Here is a 25,927-nt window from a genome sequence, read left to right on the forward strand (position 1 = left end):
TCCAATTCCACACACAAGCATATCATACTGTATATGCCCAACAAAATGGTGACAAGCTTTTGTCTCGACTTTGTCCCTAACGAATGGTCACCTGGGACGATGCCTGAAGCCCTCGGGGTGCGATACAGTAGATGGCTCGACAGACGAGTAAACAAAACAAACATGTTGTGATGTCAAATGCTGTTGACAAAAACGTAGCAAATTATGAAACGCTATAATTTTCTACAGATTTCCAGGGGTGAATAGCCCCGAAAATTTTCACATGGCCCCCGGGCTCATTATTAGCAGCAATGCAAGCCAATGAAGTTAATAAATGCTTTGCTGTTTGAGGTTGGGGCACATATGCTTCTCTCTATTTTCTGCTCATTAGGTCACTTTATGAGTGCACGAATGGCACCTTTGGCCCTGAAGGCCATAGTTGAATGTTGTCACGTTGAACACATTTTGTTCCGAGGAGGAATGACGCTTACAAAACACTTCCCAGACCGAGGCCCCCGGTGGAATATTGTCAACCTGGATCCCGTGATCGCCAAGGCTCGCTGGAGATGGCGAGGAGAGAGAGAGAGGTGCTCTTTCATTGCTACAGGGAGCAGGGGAAAAGTTCAAAGGTTGTTCTCATAACTGGGCACCAAAGTGCTGCAGCAAAATAACAACAACAAGGAGAAAAGGGAGGGAGAAGTGGGGTGAAAAGGGCTGCTCCATATCCGTCAGGCTGCATTAGCCGGGAGCCTTGCAGCAGGTAACAGCCACACGACACCTACCGTGACCAAGCAGAAAGTTACCGCTCGACAGTAATTCAATTACGATCAGCACAGCAAAGCTCGGCTAAGAATAGGGCTGGGAGGTATACCGAATATGAAGGTATACCGTCCTTGGATCCATGCAAAGGTATGGATTTCTATAATACCAAGATATATACATATTGTAATTTATTTATAATATAAATGTAATGTTAATCACAAGAAGATTCCTTGCAGCTGTATTATCCCTTAAACCCCCCCCCCTCCTTATACCTAGGGAAGTCTGTTAGAAAATGGTAATTTAGCCTGTTGTCAGCCTTCATTGCCTCTCCTGGACATCTCTACGTTGTGTATTGTTTGTGGTTCATGGCGGCAATCATTCGGTGGAATTCTCACTCCCACGCACTGACTGGCTAAAACACTATCTCTTCTCCCCTGTTGCATCCGGAAAATAACGTAAGTTAAGTCGTCATTTCATATCAGAAGGCTGGTTTATTTACATAAACAAAGGTTATATATCATACTGGTCATCGCGTCTCGCTCTTGCCATTATGAGATAACTCTTATCTCCTAGCACCTACTGTGCTCATGAACAAACAATTTGCACTCATGCACGTGACCAGGCCACGCCCCAGCGTCCTCCTATAAGACACCGGACATGGTCACACTCTACCTTCCTCTTTTTTTGTTTCCAACATGGACACTGCAGTGCACTCCATGAACTAGTTGTTATGAAATGCAGAGAGAAATTACACAATGTTGGGTTTTCGCCGGAGATTCACCAGCCCCTCGAATCTTCTCAGCACATCCTAACAGCGCATCGGGCCTGTCCTGGGGTTTCCTCGTCTCATGACAGCGGATCGAGGGACGGATCGAGGGACGTCTCGTGGCGGCTAGCTGTCGGGCTAGGTCGCGCACAGGTAGGGCCTGCGCTGCCAGGCATTAATGCTAGCATTTGTGATACTGCTCGTTGTCCGGTGAGACAGCCGAGTTGTGTATTGTCGCGAGGGGCAGGATATTTGGGAAAACATGGTCGTCATGACTCTGTTTTGGGTGTTTTCCCAACTATCCTAGTGCGCGCGGCTAATGCTAAAATGCTGGGTCTCCATTCTTGTTCCCCGCAGAGGGCTGTCTTTACTAAAAGGTCTTCCCTCCTCTTAACTAGGGGTGCACCGATGTATCGGTCGGGTATCGATATCGGCCGATAAGTGCCTTGTTGACTGCCATCGATAGGCTCAAATGTGCCGATGGCAGTAGCCGATAAATATCCATCAATTTGTGTTGCGTCAATCTGACCCACACGTTCAAACTTTGAAAAAAGTTTAAGTCAAGCGACCTGCACAACGCCGCCCCCCACACACACACACGCTACTGCATCAAAGTTACTTATGATTAACAAAGGCATTCGTTTTGTGGCATTAACGTTAGTTACACGTTCAATAGCATAAGCATATTATTTACCCGACCAGATAGCAAGCATTACTCATTCATATCTCTCACGTCCTTCCTTTGCTCAGAGAGCCTGTACTGAATTGTACCCATTCTGCAATCTGTTAATAAAGTTTTCAATCAGACAAATGTATAGAAAAGCTTTTATTATAACATTCGTTGCAGTAAAATCATTATGCCTCGTTTAGTCATCCTGCGGAGCGCTGGTAGTCTACTCGGGAGCCGCGGGGAGCTAACGTTATTAGCTTTGTTGTTGATCTCTCGTCAAAATCAATGGCGGACGTCCCGGAAGTAAAAAACGAATAAGCGCTTGCCGATTGGTGATAAGAACACCAGGAGGTGGGTGCTAGCGGTGTGACGTAATTGGCAGAATCGACTGTCAATCAAAATGGTTCTGTTGTTCCTGACACGACACTTGCGTTGCAAACTCAGATTATGGAGATATTACTGGAGAACATGGAGCTTTGTTTGAGAGAGATACAGTGAGTGCTGTCTCTTAAACTCTTAAAACTCTAACTTTTTTGTCTTTTTAGTCAAGTTAGTCTGTTGAAGATGAAAGCCAGTGGGTATTATGACTCAGACTTCAGCAATAATCATGAGTAGGCCTGCCACGATAACACATTTTGCTGGGCGATTAATTGCCCCCGAAAATATCGCGATAAGCGATATTATTGCGACCGGTTAGAGAATTTTTTTTTGAGAAATTTCCCAAAACTTTTATTTTGAAGCCCACCGCTCCGTCTTTTCCGGTTTTAGACTTTTATTTTGAAGCCCACCGACCAGAGCGGAAGTATTGTTGTTATTATCCTAGCAGCATCTCGTCCGGTTCTGTGTTTTTGAGCTAATGAATAAAACAAATGTTGAGATTGTTGGTGAGCAACTAACTTTAGGTTAGTTTTAACGTTAGCTACTAACGTTAGATGCAGCTACTACAGGCAATCAACAATGAGGAGGAAGCGTCAAAGCCGTATAGAATAGAATAGCCCTGTGGTGCGTAGGCACGGGAGCGCAACTCGATTACCTGTTATAATAAATGTATTCATGTTTAACTTGTCCCCGTGTCCAGTCCTTTGACTAGTCCCACCCGTTCATTGTAAACAATGATGCATGTAATTGTATTAACGTTATTCTGTGTTGTAGCTATGCTATACGTTGTATTTCGTTTGTTAGCTATTTAGCTAATGTTGTTGGCATTGAATGAGCATCAACACTAGATCTTTAATCTTTATTTAGCAGTCCAGTTTCTCCGGGCAGTAGCGAGTAACTACTTGGGTCTAAAAATAGCTAACTTTACACTACAAAGAACGCTATTTGGTTAAAAGGAGCAACACTATTGAGAAATGTAGTTAAGCTATATGTGGCGTTGCTAGTGCCCCACGGAGCTCCCGTGCTGTGCTCTGTAGTAAGGCCAGCGGCCCCCCACACGGAGTGACTGACGAGGGGTACTGGACTGGTTCCGCCTCATTAAAACAAACACGCAAATAGCAATTAATCGCGCCCGTCAAAATCATTGCATTAATTTTAATTATCACGGCAATTAATCTATTTATTGCTTATCGCGGCAGGCCTAATCATGAGCATTATAAAATATATAAAAAACACACATGGCATGATGGAATACCATAAACATATTTCTTGATGTTTCCTTTTTTAAGTAAGTAAAGAGGCCTATGTTGATATCGGTGAGCACAATTTGTAACACAAAAAGAGACGTGTAGCCTATTTATTTATTTAATATTTTATTTATTCATTTTATTATAATTTTATTTGTTGCCATGCCTAAAATAATAGTCAAGCATAGGGCTAACACATTTTCATAAACAATAATATCATTTTTTGTTATATGGTTATAATAAAAGCTTTTCTATACATTTATCTGATTGATTGATTGAAAACTTTATTAACACTTTGATCGCCATGGTTAAATTCATAATTTACCATCCCTCGCCATCTCTATTTGTCTATGGAGAAGTTCCCCTTCTTTGCAGGGCTATAACTTTTTAAATTGTATTGCTAAATTGACATTATTATGGCCCATTCAATGTCCTATATCTATTGTTCAGGGTGTAGCAACGTTATACTTTTTCATTCACATATTTATACTAAAATACGGTCTAAAGTATAAGTATGTTTTTATCGTTTTCTGCAGCTTTCTCCAGAACGTGATTTATAGCTCCAAATGCGTTATATTGATGATGAAATACAGTTTGATAGCAATCGGCGCGAGATAAAAAATTTCAACTGGACGTGGTTCTAGAAGTTACTACGTATCATCTGATGTTGACCGGATGGGCGGGGGGTCGTTTATAATTCCGTGGGCAACGTTATATCATTCATCTAGTGTGGGTGATATGATCATCAGAGCAGTTAGTAAAGAACACGTTGGAAAATAACGCTGGATCTTACCGTATCTTCCTCGCGCCGTTGGGCGTTGAGCGTGGAGCAGAGATATTCCTATTATGGGATGTCGAAATACCCGATCCATCTCCAGGTTGTATAATAGTATATACGTCCAAATCATGTTGTTTGTCGAGTTATTTGCACCGATCGGTGTTCACTGTGTCAAGATGGAGTACTGCTAATGATAGCGAGTGCCCGGACGAAATATGGATGAGCACCACTTCATCCACATGACTTCCTGTTGGGCGATCTGCCGATCGGCCACCAGATGGCGCTCTTGAACCGTTAGAGAGTTGAGTGGAGCTCAGCAGTATATCTCAGGTCCCCGGAGGAGAAATATGATTTCGATCACAGATTTTTGAAATATTGATATCAAAGACGTGTTACGGCGTCTTCGGCAGAATGAGCATGGCGGGCAATGACGAGTTTCGGCGTTTCCGGCGATTAAAGTGTTAACAGATTGCAGAATGGGTACAATACAGTACAGCTCAATACAACAACAGTGCTAAGACTGGAGGATGAAGACCAGAAAAAGACTTGTCTTTTTTACATAAGGGTCCTCCATTTTCAATTAATCAAAACATTTAGAGACATACAAATATACAGTAGTTTCATTAAAAAAATAATAAAAAAAATTATATATATATATATATATATATATATATATTTTTTTTTTCTTCTTTTTTTTTTGCCACAAATATCGGTATCGGTCGATTGTGTTAGTTGAACAATCGGTATCGGTCGCAAATTTTCATATCGGTGTATCCCTACTCTTAACCATTCATGCTGACGGTCAATCGGTGTCTAATGTTGGGAGTTTTGACGGGGGCTTGTTTACCATTTTCATGGGTGGATGGGCTGAGGCCTAGGGCTGGTGTGCTTTTTGTGAATCTATGAATTGTGTGCGGGACTGGTGTTTTTCTCTGGTCTGCATCCCCTTAACATTTGTGTTAGTGGAGTTTTCGTTCATTTATTCATTTACCCCTTCATGGGTGCACACCACAGTGGAGGTTGCTGCATTCATACTAGTGAGGCAGTGCTTCACTAGTAGTAGTCTTTTGTCTGCAGCCACCACTGGTGTTCCGTGCTTGTGAAGCAGGTGGCATCAGTCATTTGCCTCTGACATGGTGGAACGGTGTCCCACCCGGCCAACGCCATGAGGCGAGTCAGCCCGGCAGGTGGCTGGTGGGCTGTTAAAGCCTATACCGCCGCGGTATAGAATTAGCAGCGACTGGGCGGCTAAGTGGCGCAGTGGGCAAGATGCTCGCCACTAGTGCAGGAGATGCTGGGTTCGCCTCGGCATTGCTACCAGCTTGGCTGGTCGTTCATACTAACACAATTGGTGTTAGGGGTGGGAAAGCTGGTGGGTGGGTCCTGGTCATTGTAAACAGCGACTCCTACAGTTCGGTCGGGGCGCCTGCTCAGCGAGGAAAGGATCTAAGGGGGGTAGTGTGATCCTTCCACACGTTACACCCTCTCAGTGAGAGTCTGCGCTGCCAGGTGAAAAGAAGCGGTTGATTGGCTACACATGTGTCGGAGGAAGCATATGATAGCCTCCACTCTCCCAGACCGACCGTAGGGGGTAGGTGCGCAGCGACCAGGAGGGGGATTGGGAATTGGCATAACGACTAACATTGGGATGGGAGAAAAACGGAGGAAAAAGGAGGGGGGAAAAGATAAAAAATAAAATAAAAAAGAATTAGCAGCGACTAGCAACATTGTTCGAATTGCTGTTTTTTCTGTCAAAAATGGTGTCGGGTGGTGGGGCCAGCCGACGTCGAAACATCGCGCAAGGTTTTGTGGTTATTAGCTTTTGACCTAGCCGCAAACTATAACCGGAGGGAGGGCTAGGATGCTGTCAACGCTTGTTACAGACATCTTGGTTGGATCAGTCTCCCCTTGAGGAGGAGAGAAGTTTTTTCCCTCCTCAGGGCTCCACTCTCCGCAGAGGGACTTTGGTCTTTCCGCAGGAGCGCAGGCGGTATTTGACCTAGGCCCCACACCGCCTCACACCTCGCAGCCAGAGGTGAGGGCGCGGCCTCGCCAGCGGCTGTGGCGAGGCCCCCAACCAGCGGCCATGTTTCCCCCGCCTTAGGTGCCCTGGACACAAAGACAACAGGTGATCTCAAGGCCGACAGCCTTGGCGGCCGAGGGATCGGCTACATTAGATGAGCACGCCCTAAAAAACCGTTGCCGTCTAGCTGTGTATAGCTCGCTCTCCGGTCACTCCCCCCCCCCAACACCAGCGGGATACGGGCTCTGATTTGTTCCCTTTGGCTGCAGGCCGCGTGCCTTCAGTGAAGCACGAGCGGCCCCACGTTTCGCTTCTCATGGGGACAGGGGCTGACACCCAGTTGCTGGCTAGGCCTGGGTCTGTCCGTGAGAATGCTGTGCTGTCAAGCGGCTCCCACGCCACACGTTCTGCATCTGTGTTGGTGAGCCTGGTGTTGTGTCTGTCAACGACAAAGGTTGTCAGCAGGGGGAACTCGAGGCCCAGGGGGTCGCAGCGCGAGTTCCCCCAGCCCCGCCCTCGCCAGGCCGGGTATCACGTTAGTGCCTCCCATGGCCGGAAGACCGGCGGTGGTCAGGCAGGCACGCGTGATTTGGGTGGTAGTAATATCACTGCAGGGCTACGGTGTGTAGGAACCCACCCTATCGGGCAGTGTGGGGACCTCACGCCTTGCATGTCCAGCTGAAGAACAGTTCCTCAGCAATCCATGCCGGGGAGGTGTTCAGTGGGGGAGCTTTTGTCACCCAGTGTGATGTCAGCTTCCCCCGTATCAAACCGGCCCTTTCTGTCGGGGTCCCCCCTTTGGTGCAATTGCCTCGTTGGTAGTGTCAGGGTGCGATATCCCAGCTCCACGAGACGCCCTGCTCGCACGGTTGGCGAGTCCAGGGTTGGCAACGCACAGCGGGTGGGACCGGGCCGCCTATCTACGGTTCCTGGCGGTATTCACTGACATATTTAACCTGTCCTTAGAACAGGCTGTCATCCCCACCTGCCTGAAGAAGTCCACTATCATCCCTGTACCTAAAAAATCCAAGCCTGCTTGCCTCAACGATTACCGCCCTGTAGCTCTCACCTCCATAGCCATGAAGTGCTTTGAGAAGCTAGTAAAGGGCTACATCTGCTCCTCCCTCCCCATCAACCTGGACCCCCTGCAATTTGCATACTGCCCCAACAGGTCCACGGAGGATGCCATAGCCCATGTGCTGCACACAGCAGCATCACACCTGGACAAGAGGAAGGGGAACTATGTGAGAATGCTATTCATCGACTACAGCTCGGCATTCAATACCATAGTCCCCTCCAAACTCATAGCCAAGCTCAGGGACCTGGGCTTGAACTATGACCTCTGCCAGTGGGTCTTGGACTTCCTGACGGGCAGACCCCAGGTGGTGAGAGCAGGCAACTGCACCTCCTCATCCATCACCCTCAACATAGGGGCCCCCCAGGGCTGTGTTCTGAGTCCCCTCCTCTACTCCCTGTACACACACGACTGTGTGGCTCAGCGGAGTAACAACACAATCATCAAATTTGCTGACGACACAGTAGTGGTGGGCCTGATCTCTGCAAACGACGAGAGGGCCTACCTGGAAGAGGTCAAGGTCCTGGCGGGATGGTGCCAGGAGAACAGCCTCTCCCTGAACGTCAGCAAAACAAAGGAGATGATTGTGGACTTTAGGAGGTCGGGGGTCAAGGACTACAGCCCCCTCAGCATCGACGGGGCACCGGTTGAGAGAGTGAACAGTTTTAAGTACCTCGGAGCCCACATATCCGAGGACTTGACATGGACCACACACATTGACAGTGTTGTGAAGAAGGCACGACAACGCCTCTACTTCCTCAGGCGCCTAAGGAAGTTCCAAGTCAGTAAGAAGATCCTTAAGAACTTCTACTCATGTACAATAGAGAGCATCCTGACTGGCAACATCACCTCCTGGTTTGGGAATAGCACTGCACAAGACCGAAGCAGACTACAAAGAGTGACACGTTCAGCCGAACGCACAATTGGAGGGGGGCTCCCCACCCTCAAGAACATTTACAACAAGCGGTGCAGGGGTAAGGCTAAGAGAATCATCAAGGACTCCAGCCACCCGAACAACTGCCTCTTTGAACTGCTGCGGTCAGGCAAGCGATACCGGAGTCTCAAGGCGAGCACAGAAAGACTCAGAAGAAGCTTCTATCCCCAGGCCATCAGGCTGCTCAACGAACAATAAACACTATACAACAACCATCAAATGCACACACATCCACACGCACACACTCACTTTAAACAAACAACACACTGCAGCACCCACTCTCCACACTTTAGATCACCTAAACACACTTTATATTTATTGGTAAAGGATTTGCACTACAACTCGTACACCTTACTGTAAATTGTACCTAAATTGTACCTCATCCCATTTCTGCTTTGCACTATATAGTATTGTATATTAGTACACTGCATAGTATATTGTATATTATATGGTAACTCAGTTACTTCTATTCTGCATCGAACAATGTACATATGTCTATACTGAACACTGTGACCTCTATTTTTACTTCTAATTTACATGCTATACTATTTTATTTCATACTTATCTTGTCTAGCACAGTCTCTGGATTGTAACAGTAAGAAGCATTTTGTATAAAAGTATTCTGTACTTCTGTATGACAACTATTAAAGAAACTTGAAACTTGAAACCAGCGCCAAGTGGCGGCGGGTGCGGTTGGGATTATCATCACATATGGCTACAGCAGTACCATATGTCAAGGTGGATGGAGAGAACGCTGAGGTGGGGACTTGTGTTCAGTTTGCACAACCCCACCCTCCATTTTCAGGTTTGGTACAGAACCTATTGTCAGGGTCAACAGCAGTGACAGCTCTGGCCGACGATATTCCAATCTCTGTTGGCGAAGCAAGCCATCGTCGTGGTCCCAAAGGAGGACGCGATGCGTGGCGTTTCCTCCCGGTATTCTCTGGTGCCCGAGAAATCGGGGGGGGGGGGGGGTGTCAGACCCATACTGGACCTATCCCATGGAAGGTTCAGAATGTTGACCGTCTCCCACCTGTTAGACGCTGTCAGGTGGGGGACTGGTTCCCCTCCATAGACCTGTAGGATGCGTATTCGCATCCCGATCTTCCATCCTAGGGCTTACCTACGCTTCCTTTGCAGGGCTTAGCGTACGGGTACCAGAGGCTGCCGTTCGGCTATTCTCTGGCTCCCCGCATCTTCACCAAGTGCATGTAGACCCAGGGCTGTACAGTGCGACGAGCTCGTCGCAAATTGCCCCTTTAATTGGCCGTTGCGATTGGTAAATAATATTTGGGGGCGGGCTTGCGAGTAGGGATTTCAAGCCTTGCATTCGCATTTCACTCCTAAATTATCCAAGCCGTGTGATGACGCCACTCACGCGAGCTGAGCACTGATTTAGCTATGCCTATGAAGAAAAGTAAAGTTAGTATTGCTTCATATTTTCGACGCGTTCCACCTCCTAGTGAGCCGTCGAATGAAAATGTGACCGTCGAGAACATTGAGCCAGCAGTGGCAGTAGCCACCACCGCAGACCTGCCTTTGTACTAGGGTTGGATGCAGTTCCCTGTTGGTCAGTCTGTGTCTGTTATTCCATCTTCTTCTGCTCTGTTTAACGTTATACACTTCAAATAGTGCAGCATGTTTGAGAGTGCTCCCTTGACTGAGAGGATGGCTAGAGGATGGCCGGAACCACGAGAACTTTTATTAAACATTCTATTAAACATTCTGATATTTCCGCGGGTCTTGTGCCACTGTCAACTAAAGCGAGCACTCGGAAGACATGCACCGTTTGACAGTGATATGCGCACTGACAGTCGGCGCAGTTGACATTTTCCAAGTGGGGGAAAATAAATCCTCTTCGTCCCGACTGTGTCCCGGCCCCGTGGAGGATTTTTCTTCATCCCAAATACATGTTTTATTTCCCCCGGGACGACGGGACGGTGTTAGTCTCAAGCCCTGTCGTCGTATACCATTATCGATCCCCAGGTACTGGTTCAAATGTGAACGGTACCCAACCCTAACTGTTCAAAACGAAACGTCCCATTAAACTAAATAGTTCAGATAGCTCCTGATATCAATGTCTTATAACACTGAGTCGATGCGTATTCGAGCTGAGGGCACGCTGAATATAGTCAATAGGGTCCAGGTCCAGCGCCGGAGAATCCTGGCCGTAGCTGGAGGCTACAGTATAGGGCCCAGCTGCAGCTCCGGAGAATCCTGGCCGTAGCTGGAGGCTACTCGAGTACACACAGACAGTGGAGCTGGTTGCATATAGCGAGCATTTTGACTTGTTGCGTGGTGGCGATGTCTCGCAGATAATACAACTACAAGTATGATTATATAATATATATATTTTATTAAAAAAAAATTATATAAAATAATTTTCTTTATTTTTTTTAAAATCAAAAACAATCGATATAAATAATGGTAAAATTGTTATTTAAAAATTTGCCCCTAAAAAATATTTTTTGCCCCTAAATTTCTCATTTAGGGGCAAGTGTGCCCCTAGTGAAAAAGCTTAGCGTACAGCCCTGTGTAGACCGCACTGGGGCCTCTGCGTCGTCGGGGGTTACGAATTGTATTCTGCCCTGGACGACGTTCTGGTCCTTGGCCGGTCAGGGTAGATTGCCAGGTCTCATACCAGGCAGGTGATGTCTCACCAGCCTGGGTTTTGCTGTAGACTGGAAGTAGAGTTCTCCTCTTCCCAGTCAACGGGTGGAGTACTTGGGCTTTTTTTAAGCTCAAGGTCTATATGGGAGCGGCGGCGAGTGGTTGGGTTCTCGGCGCGCTCGGGAGGTTCCGTCCTAGGACGGTTACGGCGCTGTCCGTGATGCGCCTGCTGCTGGGGTCCCTCTTGGCCTCCTCTTCATGAGGCGTCAGGCGTTCGTGAGTTGGAGGCCCCTCTTGGCCTCCTCTTCATGAGTTCGTCAGGCGTTCATGAGTTGGAGGCGGGCTTTCAACTGTTGTGTCCTGTCCGTGCACTGGGGGTTTACCTCAGGACTCTGGCTCTCAGGGCTTCCGTTCAACTGGTTTGTTTGTTGCGGTGGCCCTGGCGCGGGTGAGGCGCTGTCCATGTAGCACCCGTCACATTGGTTGTGCGGGGGCGTTGCCTTTTGCTGCACATTGGCTGGACAGGTCCCCCCTCGGGCTGCTGCACCAGAAACGTCCGTGGCCAATCAGATCGCAGAACACGCACGCAGAACTGGAAATGTGTTGGGGAAAGAATAGACGCAGCAGGGGTGTGTAGGTGTGTGCCACGGGGTGATGTGTCACACGTGGTCTCGCCTGTGCTGTGCGTTTTTCAGGGGTCTCTGGTTCCCCCTTTTTCGCACTTTGGTGGAGTTGACTGCCTCCCCCCCTTCGTTAGGACGGGCGGATGGACGGGACTCCCCTCCTCCCTGGTAGTGGGGCTTACGGGCCCTCAGGGGGTACACTTGTCGGGTCACGCGTCCGCTCTGTCCCATATCTCATCATGGCAAGAGCGAGACGCGATGACCAGTATGATATATAACGAAAGGTTATCCTATAACCTAGTTATATGAATACTGGCAGAGCGTCTCGCTCTTAGCGCCCTGAGGTCCCTTGGTTAGGTTTTCAATGTTGGAAACTTTTTTTTCCGAGGAAGGTAGAGTGTGACCATGTCCAGTGTCTTATAGGAGGACGCTGGGCCGTGGCCTGGTCACATGCATGAGTTCAAATTGTTTGTTCATGAGCACAGTAGGTGCTAGGAGATAAGAGTTATCTCATAATGGCAAGAGCGAGACGCTCTGCCAGTATTCATATAACTAGGTTATAGAATAACCTTTCATTCTTGTACAGAATGAAACAAAGTATTTAACCCCTTAAGCCCGAGCTGTCCGGTATGGGATTGATATCATGCCATAAATACTTAATACAGAACATATTAATTAATGTTGCGTTTCTTTTTCAAATGTAGCCAAGAGTAAAGACCCTAACCCTGTCAAAACAGCAGTCAACGTGTATATTTTCTGCACTATGTTTGTTAACCAATGATTTTTAAGTGTTATATGAATACATAAGCCCGAACGGTCCGGTACCGGTACGGGATTGATATCACGCCATAAATAGATGAATACAGAACGTATTAATTAATGTTGTGTTTCTTGTTCAAATGTAGCCAAGAGTAAACACCTAACCCTGTCAAAACAGCAGTTAATGTGTATATTTTCTGCACTACGTTTGCTTACCAATGATTTTAAGTGTTATATGAATACATAGGAGTTTGTAGAAATCTCAGCACGTATATTGAAGCGAGGACATGGCGCAACTCAACTTGAGTGTAGTCTTTTGAAATAAGAGAACCAGGGCTTTCGATGGGCTTTCGACTTTCATAAAACTACACTTCCCAGCTCACGCCAGCCCGTCAATCATCTGACTTCCAGCGTGAACCTTCTTTTTTTTGTTTGTTATTTTCGAGATCATATCTCACGGGTCAACAACAACCTGAACGTTATTGCCATAAAATAGAACGTAGTTCATTTCTTTAACTTTCTGTGTAAAATGGCGGAGATATTTACATTATAAAAAAGTAACTGTACTTACAGTAGATTTCATTCACGTTTTTTGCTGCCCTGTCAGGGGCGCCTGGTGGTACTAAATCCAGATTGAACTCTGCCATTGGAAAGGGGAGATTTGGCCTGATCCATAGATGTGTGACTTGGCCATAATAAGGTAATTTATAGGCCTGATATTATATATTATATATTCATATTTCAAATTGCATGTGTCCGGGTGGCAAAATGCAGTACTGTATCTACAAAAAACCCTGTAAATCATCTGCCCTTTATTCATTTGCTGAGATTTTTTTGTACACCTAATCTCAAGAAGGTGCTGAATGAGCTCAGTGGCAATTTTAGCATGCAGTTATTCACCGTCAAATATATATTTTTTAAAGAAAATAATTTGATATTCTCCTCTGGTTCATTACAATTTACTCAAATTGGCTAGGGCTTAATTTAAGAGGTTAAAAGGTTAAGAAACTAAATTAATAAGTTCCATCTCTTTTGGTTGTGTTATCTCTCCTCACTCGCTAGTGGCCTATCCCCTAGCTAGTGGTCAACTCCCCCCCCCCCCCCCCTCCAAATAGGAGGATGCTCTGCTTCTCTCAGTGTGTCGGTCGGTTCTGGTAGTTAAAACTTTTCTTAATGAGCGGTCTATAACTCCCTTTTCTGTGTCTTGTTACGGAATGTAGCTTTGGCTAGCTCATCTGACTTCTCCCCGGGTTGCTATCTCGTCACCAGGGGCGGACCTTCCTACAGGCGAGGGGGGCGCCAAAAAAAAAACAAAAAAAAAAACGGCCTAACTTCATAGCATTATTTAGCCCCCTTACTGACATGGTAGCATGACAACAACAAGCTACTGTAGCATGACACCAATTATTTCCCAAGGTCCTCTAGTAGTCTAGTTCGATATGATACCAGTATTTTTCCTGCCAACGCCCCCGTTGAATGAAATAGGATCATGACAATTGTTACAAGACATAAAAAAAAGAAAGTCACATTCATCACATTGAAATTTGTACCTGAAAACCATTGTCAAATATGGTTATACCATCAAAACTTGTGAAAATATCGTGATATAATATTTGGGGCATGCCGCCCAACTCACTCTATATTGTCAAATACGGTTATACCATCAAAACTCGTGAAAATATCATGAAATTATATTTTGGGCATACCGCCCAGCCTTAGCTCACTCCTCATCAGGAAGAAACACATGAGAAAAGGGCAAGGGAATAGCTGGCCCATAACCAGCTGACCACATTTTGCTGGGACAAGGCCAGACGTTCTTGGTGAGGCTATTAGCTCACGGCCAAGTATATCTTGTGTTCTCTTCTCTCATTTGCATTCTATGAGCGATAGGCCAATGTCTTCCGCAGCCGAATTGCCATAATGGATCCACGATGAAGGCCCAAAGGGTATGAGAGCGCTGGATTTGGCCAGGAGAGGTATACACATGAGGTGGGACGTGTAGGATGCAGCTCTGTGCCAGTTCAGCCATGACGCTCGTCCATCAGAACGCACTCGCTCCATGAGCTCTTTTAACTCAGTGCAACATTTGTTGCCATGTTACAGGTGGCTTTGTCCAGCTGAGCTGTGGACCATGTGCAACAACAAAAATAGAAGATCATTTTAAAATATGATCTGACAAGTTGTAAGTCTCCCCAACAGTCAACTCCTCATTATACTTTTGGAATGGCTTGGAAAAGGCAACCTGTGTCAAACTGGCTGTGCAGCCTCCTAAAATGGACTATTGGCTAATAGTTATTGATAAATTACATTTTGACAATGACAGCTAGGGCATGCACCAGATCAATAGTTGGTGGCATATCAGGCTGTTACCAGGCCAAAACATGGAATCTGTGTCTGATCATTTCCCCAATATTAAAATCCAATACCAACAACCATTATGTAACATGTCACATATGAAAGCAAAGCAACTTTTCTTTTGCTTGTTTGGTATATTTTTGATACAAAGAAAAAGATGGAAAGGAAAATGGGTTATATCTAGAATATCTTTTGTTCAATAGTCTACAGTCTAAACTGTTCTGTAAAGGTAATGGATCGGATCAATACTCTGTATCTGCAGATACTTCAAGTTTTGAACTCCGGATCGCTCAGGGCAGTGAAATGGTAGAATTGGTGGATGACAACCAAATGGAACAGATTCTGGTGCTGCTGGGTGACACTGGTCCGGTGCTAGTCACCTAAGAATCCCCTCCCCCACTGACCTCAGGCTGTTCTTGGCGATAGTGGCATGGGAGCAGGTTGGCAACGACACTGGGCCCCAGCGTGGCCAGGAGGGCACCTCTGTGATCGGACACCTTGGCCTTCTGCCACACCACCACCTGCAACAATAAGGACACTGGTTAACTTCAATCAGTCCCCCTGTAGGAGAAAAACTAGATCGCAGACCCACCTGTCAGGATACTTAATTGGGCCGCAGATCCTCAATTCTATAGTTCATACCTTACCTCTGTGGAGAGCCAGCAGGATGTGGGAATGTGGGGGTGGGTTACTATTTGAATGTTCTAGGAGAAGACATTTTCAAAACAAAGCCCCAACAATGAAACGTTAACTACCTGACAGCAGGCAACCAAGCTTCCTCTGTCAGACTATTCCGAGAACTAGGGCAAGGAATGGTCACGATGTGATTCAGCAATTCTATAAGCATTGAAGATTTATTCTGCCAGTGTTTGAGTTTGGCACTGCAAATCAAAATCAAATGATGTCACATACTCCATCATACAGGTACAATGAAATGCTTGTTGCAGAAGTGTGCGACTCTACAATAAATAAAATAAGAGAAGGAAATTATATACCATCGTGGATGGGCTGTCAATATAATCATATGGGTTGTATTGTGCAGTTGGGTTAGATGGAACCGACAGTGTGTGTCAAGGATTGGATAGGTGTATTTATGTACAAGTTCATGAGTATTCACAGAATATATCATTTTATAAATATAAGAATATAGAATATTATATGAGTAATATAGAATAATATAAGAATATAGGACATAGGAATATTCAATGCTGGTGTTTTGTGTGTGTGTGTGTGTGTGTGTGTGTGTGTGTGTGTGTGTGTGTGTGTGTGTCCTATTAGGAACAACAAGCAATTAAAGATGGTATGTATTGGATTGCCGTCAGCAATATAATGTACATAAAAAAGAAGGTAGCCAAGAGTGTTTTTGTTTTGAACAAGGCAAATAATGTGCTTGATTATAATTTGTATGTGAATATTATATTGTTCACTCATCCTACCATATTTGAGTTACTGTGTGGAAGTGTGGGGTAACACTTATGAAAGCAACATAAAGCCATTATTTATATTACAGAAGAGAGCAGTAAGAATAGTTCACAAAGTAGATTCAAGAGAACATACTAATGAATTATTTATTAAATCCAGACTATTGAAACTTAAAGAGCTAGCTGAAATACAGACTTTATTGGTTTTGTTTAGAGCTAAATGCAGAGTATTACCAGCAAATATACAGAGGTTGTTCGTTCCCTGTCCAGATGACAGCAGAAGGAAATTCAATTTTAAGCACCAATTTGCACGAACCACCTTAAAACAAAGGTTCACCTCAGTTATAGGTATCAAACTATGGAACTCTTTGCAGAATGATGAAAAGAGTTCTACTAATATATTTAACTTCAAAAGGTTGTACAAAGAAAAGATAAATAGACAGTATAGCACAGTTTAGTATAATATTGCAGTTTAGCATAACAGGATAACATAGCATAGAATTGCAGTATAGGCCAGTATGAGTATAGTAATATAGTATATAGCAGCATAACATAGAATAATAATATATTAAAATATTGTATAATACTGTATACCAATATGGTGTAGTATAAATAGTATGATTTAGTTATATTATAATAAAATTAAAATTATAAAATTATATAGTATATAGAAGTATAATATAGAATAATACATTATATAAATGTATAGATGTGTGTGTGTGTGTGTGTGTGTGTGTGTGTGTGTGTGTGTGTGTGTGTGTGTGTGTGTGTGTGTGTGTGTGTGTGTGTATAAATGAATGAACCTAATTATGTAGTTTGACTGATAGATACACAAAATGGGTTTATTTTAGGGATGTCCGATATTATCGGCCTACCGATATTATCGGCCGATATCAGCATTAAAATGTGATATCGGTTGATATCGGTATCGGAAATTAAGAGTTGGACAATATCGGTATATCGGTATCGGTAAAAAAGCCAATATCGAGCATCCCTAGTTTATTTATGTTGATTTTATTTAGTTGTGTTGATGTTTCCATTTTTCCAAAATATGTGTGTAGGGGCATATACGAATTGTTATATGTGTGTAGGGGCATATAAGAATTTTTCTTCTTCCTGTTCTTTTCGGCCATGGAATTTGGTGAATTATATTAATATGTACTGTTGGACTGTGGTAATTCCATGTACGAATACATAAATGATGATGAAATGATGATGATGATGACTCTACAATAAATAAAATAAGAGAAAGAAATGGAATGGAACCGACAGTGTCAGGGCTCCAGACTAACTTTTTTCACCACCGTCCCAGAACCGTCCCGAAATACAATCTTAACCGTCCCAAAGTGAATGTAACCGTCCCAAAAATCAAATGTTGTTTCTTTACTTTGGTTTTGTCGTCTATAGTTGTTATTGCCATAAGAAACCCCATTCAGAGAAGGGGAGAATAAATTGATTTAGTCAAAAGGCTCCCAGGTGGAAAGATTTCACAAGAATAATTATGATTAAAAATAAATAAATATACCGGTATATATATATAAAAAAAGTGTTTAACAAGGTGCTAGTATAGGGATATTTGGTCACGGTGCTGTTATAGTCAACCAATTGGAGTCATGTTGATTATTCCTTCCATAGGAAAATATATTTAAATGTATTTGTATTTTATTTCGTTTTTTTTTTTTTTTTCTCCATTTTCCTCCGATTTTTCTCCCATCCCAATGTTAGTCGTATGCCAATTCCCAGTCCCTTCCTGGTCGCTGCGCACTTACCCCCCACAGTCAGATCATCTGGGAGAGTGGAGGCTACCACGTGCTTCCTCCGACACACGTCCAGCCAATCACCGCTTCTTTTCACCTGGCAGCGCGGATTCTCATCGAGAGGGCGTAGCGTGTGGGAGGACCACACTATCCCCCTCAAGTCCTATCCGCGCTTAGCAGGCGCCCCGACCGAACTGTAGGAGTCGCTGTTTACAACGACCCGGACCCACCCCGCCAGCTTCTCCCACCCTCTAATACAGCCAATTGTATTAGTGCAGACGGCCAGCCAAGCTGGTGACAACCCCGGAGCTGTGAGCTGGATTCGAACAGGCGAATCCAGCTCACAGCTCCGGGGTTGGTGACGAACGCAATCTCCGCTCGGCCACCTAACCGCCGTATTTTATTTCGTTTTAGTTTTTTTTGTTATAATGTATTTATGGTTGAAAATGTTAGAGATAAATAAAGATCAAATCAAATCTAACTGAATAAGTTATCCCTCTCCTAACAAGAAAGAAAAACGTAGTTTAGCTTTAAACTATATAATGTCATTGCGTCCAGAGATTCCACCTTTGATAACTAAAGTAATGACACTTGACTAGTAATGAAACATGTCCCTTAGATCGCGCTGTCCTCCTGGTCGATATTGATAACTGCTGCTAAAATAAAATAAAATAAGTCCCGAGTCGAGACTCCGTGCTGCTGTTCCCAACGAATCCCAATAGTATGCAACTGCAGAGCCGCAGAGCCAGGGGCGCTTTCAGGTCCGGTCACAGGCCCGCTCAACAGCGCCCCCCACCCAACGGCTGAATTTCCAATGGCTGAATTGGAGTATTGCACAGTGCAATACTCCAATTCAGCCATTGGCAATTCAGCCGTTGTGTGGGGAGCGCTGTTGAGCGGGCCTGTGACCGGACCTGAAAGCGCCCCTGGCTCTGCGGCTCTGCAGCTGCATGCTATTCGCAAATCCAGCATGAGCCAGCTCCCGCTGCAGCTGTCGTTATCAGAACACTACACACATATCATAGTGTTTACAGCAAACTGTAGTTGATCACCAGGTATGTTTTATTAACGTAGAATAATTCATATATATATGCGCGCACTGACAGTCGGCTAATTGACATTTCCTGTGAAAAAAATTAAATCCTCTCGTCCCGTTTGCGTCCCAAAAAAGATTTCTGTTCGTCCCAAATCAATATTTGATCGTCCCCGGGACGACGGGACATCGTTAGTCTCGAGCCCTGGACAGTGTGTGTCAAGGATTGGATAGGTGTATTTATGTATATTCACAAGTTCATGAGTATTCACAGAATATATCATTTTATAAATATAAGAATATAGAATATTATATGAGTAATATAGAATATAAGAATTTATACAACGGCATGCACATTTCTCGATTCTGATTGGCTGAAACAGTCATTTTACACGTCTTTATTGGCAACAATTCCACGCTGCTGGCCCAGGACCCGCCCACAACCGAACCACATCACATCACTCCGCCGGATCACAAGAAGGTGGACAATAATCTTTACAAATGGATATGTTGATAGCGACTAAACGACTAAATATCAAGCGATTCTGTCACAGCGAATGTCTTAGTCGTTTAAACAATGTTGGATGATGTAATTGATGAGTCTTGAATCATTCTGTAACAAAAGAAAAATCGCGGATTGATTGATTGATTAATTTTCAATTTTTTTTTCAATTTTTTTTTCCTTTCGACTGTCAGCGCTCGCTCTAGTCTCCACCCACCGCCACACACCCCCCCCCACACACACACACACACACGCACACACACACACACACACACACACTCTGCCTGCAACACGGGGGATAGTCAGAGAGCTGGGTGCTGCGCTGTTCTAAGTGAGCATGGCCTATTGAGTTGATTGATTGATTGCTAATTTTATTACTGTACGCTTGGTTTCCAACTGGTTAAGTTTAGGCCCTCTACAGTAGGTTTAAAAAAATAAATAAAAGAATAGGGCGAAGAAAATGTTTTTTTCCTATAGGGCAAAGAAAACTTTTTAATTTGTTTTACCTACTTTATATAGAAGCATCTAAGAATGAAGTTCTATGGAAAGTAGGTCTGCATTCCCTTAACAATTGTGTGTATTGAGCCGTACTGTATTGTACCCATTCTGCATCTGGTAATAAAATTTTCAATCAATCATTCCAATAATACACAGTTGGATGTGTTAGTTGGTTGGATGCACTTCAAGCTGCTTCCACATGAGGCAACTTCTCTCAATCATTCCAATAATACACAGTTGGATGTGTTAGTTTGGTTGGATGCACTTCAAGCTGCTTCCACATGGAGGCAACTTGTCTTTTTTGTAGTTGTGGGAACTACTTTTTCTGGCGGATGGTTTTTTCAATAAATCTTCGATTAATGTGTGTTTATTGTATAGAAATAAGGTTGGATGAATCTGGCAGTTGTATAAAAGCTTTACACCACTTGCAGTCGTGATTTGTGAACAATAAACCATGCCTAGGGGGGTCTAACGACCACCCCTAGGCATGGTTTATTGTTCACAAACCACTCCTGCGCGTGATGTAATGCTTAAATAGGACATAGGAATATTCAATGCTGGTGTGTGTGTGTGGGGGGGGGGGTGTCCTATTAGGAACAACAAGCTATTAAAGATGGTATGTATTGGATTGCCGCCATCAATATATAAGATAAGATATTATTTTATTGATCCCCTTGGGGAAATTCAGGAAATATCAGAACCTAAAAAAGATAACCAGAATGGTGCTTTTTTGGCATGATGTGAGAGTTTTTGGGCTCATTGCTCCATTAAAAGTTGGTAGATGGCAGACTGAAAGGTTAAAAGCAGTGAAGAGGGAAATAAATAAATATGCCAAAATAGAAAGCAGCTCACAGGAGTTTTAAAATGTGTACAGATGGATCACATCAAAATTTAAAGGTGCACTATGCAGTTTCAGGGGAGGGGATTTGTTTACATTTGCAGAGCCTGAAATTGGTTTATAAAACACATTTACTACACAATTATCCTATGTCAACATAGACCAAAACAAAGATAATTTTAGGCACTCTGAACCAAACATAAGCCAGCACTGCTGCCTCTTAGCAAGAAGATCCTGGGTCTGAACCTGATGAGGGCCCTTTCTGGGGCCATTCCCACACCAAAAGACATGCATGGTATTGTACACCCCTGCCATTACCCTTGACCAAAGTACTGTCATTACAGCGGGAGTTGGCCCTTGGCTGCCTGTCTGTGGCCCACTGCTCCTAAGTGGTTAGGATGGGTCACATGCAGAGGAATAATTTCCCCACTGGGATTAATAAAGTATAACTTAACAACAACAACTAAATTATACATTTGCAGGCAGCTTTCAATCTTCAAACAATTGTTTATTCAGTTATGAAAAATATGACAGAACTAGATGCTAGCGCACATTTAACACAATTCTATATTTAGAGAAATTCTTACACACACACACCACCCACCCACACATTAATATATATATTATATATATATACGGTATATATAAAACAGAATTGTACTGCATTGGTTGAGAATCACAAATCACTCTTTTCTTTAAAGTTAAAAGTGGATACAAGTGTGAGATTTTTTAAGCAAAACATCGGGGTACATATTTTCACACCCCCGGGCGCGCCTGTCGTTGGTGTCCCACGATGAGTATATCTCCTGGGTGTTGATTTCTGAAGGCATGGCCCCGCGGCAGAGCGCGTCTCAGCTATGAAATATGCAATCGGGCCCGTGTAAACGGATCACTCCTGTAAACAGTTCCTGGAGAAGCTGTGAAACACGACACAGGCCGAAGAGCAAAGTTCGAGACACGGGATACGGGCTACCGAGTGCTGATAGGCACAAAACGGGGGCTCACTACCCTCCCCTGACGAGCTCCAGAATTGATTTCAACGAAAGGTATATGGCGGTCGTGTGCCCCCCCCCCCTCCCCTGACTCACCCATTACCCCCGTCCCTTCTCTGACCCCCGTTCCCTACTTGTGCGTAAACTGGCCACAGCCTGAAACAGATTGGGAGGCTAGGTCTGCAGCTGTGTTTAGCAGCTTACTCATACCTCATAATTGGCCAAATTCAAGCTCTGAATCGGCTAGGCATCGTTGCACAGAGGGCAAGCCAACAGTTATGCAGTAGCTGTGGGAGCAGGGCATCAACAGAAGTTCAGTGAATGAAAAATACTTTGCATTTCATCTCTGTATTCTTAAGTTTGCGGTATCGTTCCATTTCTCTGTACTTCTTGCATGCACCGTTACAAGGTCTTCTGACCAAATGGATGAATGGAACAGTCTTAAGTTTCAGGAGACATCCTCACTTTCAAAATAAAAAAGATGGGGTTAGTACAGGATACCTGCCTTACCCAGCACGGACATGACGATGGAAGGACAATTTAAAACCCAATCATAATTCGACATGGCCTAATTGACCTATATTAAGCCCTGCCCTCTTTTTTTTATCCTCCAATCCCAACTGTTGCATCTGAAGACACTGTACATTTTTAGAACAAATATGAATATATTAATGTTTCTTGTATGAGCCCAAATACATTCTCTGATGGTTGATTTCTTACTTTAGATTGAACAACAGACTGAATCACCTCCTTATCAAACTGCATTACATTTTTTATCAACCCTGCTGGTAGTGTAATTATCATAATCTTGATGGATGAAACATATACATTGTGCACCTTTATAAACATGCAACAGTATCTGGAAAGGTATGGGATCAGAGGAGTAGGGCTCAAATGGTTAAAGAGTTACTTAGAACAAAGACAACAGTTTGTGCAGTTGGGGGAGTACAGGTCCACTCAGTCAAACATAATCTGTGGTGTGCCGCAAGGGTCAATTCTGGGCCCGAAACTATTCATACTGTACATAAATGATATAGGTAATGCTTCTAAAATATTGAAAAATGTAATTTTTGCTGACGATACAAATGTCTTCTGTGAGGGAGAGAACCTCCAAATGCTTTTAAAGGATGTCGCAGCTGAGCTAACCAAGCTGAAAGTGTGGTTTGATGTAAATAAATTATCATTAAATATTAAAAAAAACAAATTCATTGTATTTGGTAAACGTGATATACAAGTAAATACACCGGTTGAACTAAGGATTGATAGTATTAAACTGGAGAGGGTATTTGAGAATACATTTCTGGGTGTGATAATAGACCACCAACTCAACTGGAAACCTCATATCAAATATGTCAGGACTAAATTGGCACAGAGTGTTGGTGTTTTATGCAAGATAAGACACATTCTAAACCAAAAAACACTGTATACACTGTACTGTACACTCTTCCTACCATATATGAGCTACTGTGCGGAGGTGTGGGGTAATACCTACAAAAGCACTCTACAGCCAATATGCACCATCCAAAAAAAAGCAATAAGAATAATCAACAATTTAGGATATTATGAACACACCAATAACTTATTTATAAAGCTACAAGCATTGAAATGTATGGACCTAGTGGATTACAAAACTGCCCTCATTGTATACAAAGCCAGATACAAGCTAATCCCAGGCAACATTCAAAAATGGTTCAGAGACAGGGAAGGTGAATATAATTTAAGAGGGAGAGGGAATCTCAAACAACCAATGGTACACACCACGCTGAAAAGCATGTGCATATCGTGTGTGGAGTGAAGTTGTGGAATAATTTACCCAATTACATCAAACTGAGTAAACATGTGGCACAATTTAAAAAGCAGTTAAAAAATACACATTAGAAAAATACAGAAATGAGTAGTGAGGATAAACAAAATTATGTTATATTGTGTATGTAGTGATGTACTATATTCACTGCTGTCAAGTGAATCATGTTTTTTATTGTAAACTTTTAATATAAGTAAAAATAATATTCTATATTGTAATATACTAAATTATGTAAATTCTATTAATATTAATGTGGGAACAAATACAAATGTAAGGGGGTAGGGATCAATAAGCTAAGCTTCCATCTACTCCTTTTTTTGGACATGTCTGCCAACCAAACACATTGCTCTTTTGTTTATAATTCCTGTTTTTTCTTTTTTTTTCTTTAAGGATTTTTTTAATTTGTTGTTATGATTGTTTGGTCTGACGGATCAAGACACTGAGTTGTTTGAAGAAATAAGAAGAACAACATGTCCAAGAAATAAACTTTTCATTCATTCATTCATTCATATCTGTGAACACATCAACACCAATATTTGGCTAATACAAAAATTGAAGAAAATATTGGCCATGTATCAGGTGTCCCATTATATCTAGCCCTATTATTTACAGTAATATATTATTGATACCAGTATGTAGCTTTTAATCCATTCCAGTTGTGCAGCATCAACAAAACAATTTAGTTGATTTAACTTTAATTGTTAAATTAAATGTAATACTTCCTGATTACAGAACTGGCTGTCTGTCTCACGGGGTAAACCGAGAAACACTGGAAATGCCTTACAGCACTGAACACAATTATCAAAAGGGAGAAAATTATCAAAGGGAGCCGTGCAACAACCTAGTCGGATCTCAAACACTTTCTGGCCAAAAGACATCGATGCCCAATGAACTAGTGGGGTGAAGACACCGTAATAAAGCCTACCACATGAGTGTAAGGTAGTGACACGCTGGGTGACAAAACAGTGTTACTAGCTTTTTATCCGGGGGGGGGGGGGGGGGGGGGGGCAGAGGGTATATAAAGTTTTTCAAAAATAAACAATGCACATATTTTCAGTTTTTCAGTTATCTGGCTATCTTGTTAATCACGCTTCTTGACATTTCCCCCAGATATACCTCAAACAACATGACACCTAACTAGGAATGACCCCCGGACCCCGGTTCTAAACGGGAACCGGTACTATATTAGAAAAGACCGGAGTATTTATAAGCTCCGACGTCATCGGTACTGCTATCGGTACTCGAGAAAGTATGGAGTTTTTTTTTGAGAAATTTAAACGTCGCAAACTAATCTTGTTGGCCGTTTTCTATATCTCTCCTCCCTCTGTCTCTCTCTGCCTGCGCGAGGAGCGGGCTGTGCTGTGCTCACACACACACTCACTCACACACACACACACACACGGGTGCTGTTGTAGGCTACAGAGTACAGACAGCTCTGCTCTCATCATGGCGGACAGAACGAAACGTTCAAAAGTCTGGGTCTATTTGACTAAAGTCGATGTGGACAACGCTCGTTGCCACAAGTGCAACAAGACATTTGCCAGTAATGTATAAGCGCTGGTACTTGTCAATGTGGCTGGCGGGGAGCTAACGTTATTAGCCTGAGCTGGCTCCGAGTAGAATAATGGCTGACAATCCGGAAGTAAATAAACGAACGAGAGCTTCCGATTGGTGGTAAGAAGAAGAGGTGGGTGCAAGCGGTGTGATGTAATTGGCAGATCGACTGTCAATCAAAATAGTATTGTCAGGGCTGTACAGTGCGACAAGATGGTCGCGAATTGCCCCTTTAATTGGCCGTTGCGATTGGTAAATATTATCTGGGGGCGGGCTTGCGAGTAGTGCTTTCAAGCCTTGCATTCGCATTTCACTCCTAAATTATCCAAGGCGCGTGATGACGGGATGCCGTCACTCACGCGAGCTGAGCAGTGAGCACTCAGCAGGTATGATCAGCGGGAACAATCGACTGAGCACTCACTCTGATAGACTGGCTGACTGTCTGATTTAGCTATGAAGAAAAGTAAAGTTAGTATTGCTTCATATTTTCGACGCGTTCAACCTCCTATAGTGAGCCGAACTGAACTGAACTCAGACACACGGAGAGAGCTGCGGCGTCTGCTGCTCCT

The 25,927-nt window shown here is 43.8% G+C and overlaps 1 protein-coding gene across 1 annotated transcript in view; it reads right to left on the reverse strand.

Moving 5' to 3' along the window:
* The window catches only part of pms1 (PMS1 homolog 1, mismatch repair system component), a 169,385-nt gene that overhangs the window by 77,648 nt on the left and 65,810 nt on the right, over positions 1 to 25,927 (reverse strand). Inside the window, exon 6 of the mRNA XM_084310426.1 lies at positions 15,364 to 15,480. Coding sequence (XP_084166552.1) covers positions 15,364 to 15,480 — 117 coding nt within the window. The remainder of the gene's footprint in view (positions 1 to 15,363; positions 15,481 to 25,927) is intronic.

Source organism: Notolepis coatsorum (genome assembly GCF_963971535.1).
Source record: "Notolepis coatsorum genome assembly, chromosome: 3".
NCBI classification, from domain to species: Eukaryota; Metazoa; Chordata; class Actinopteri; order Aulopiformes; family Paralepididae; genus Notolepis; species Notolepis coatsorum.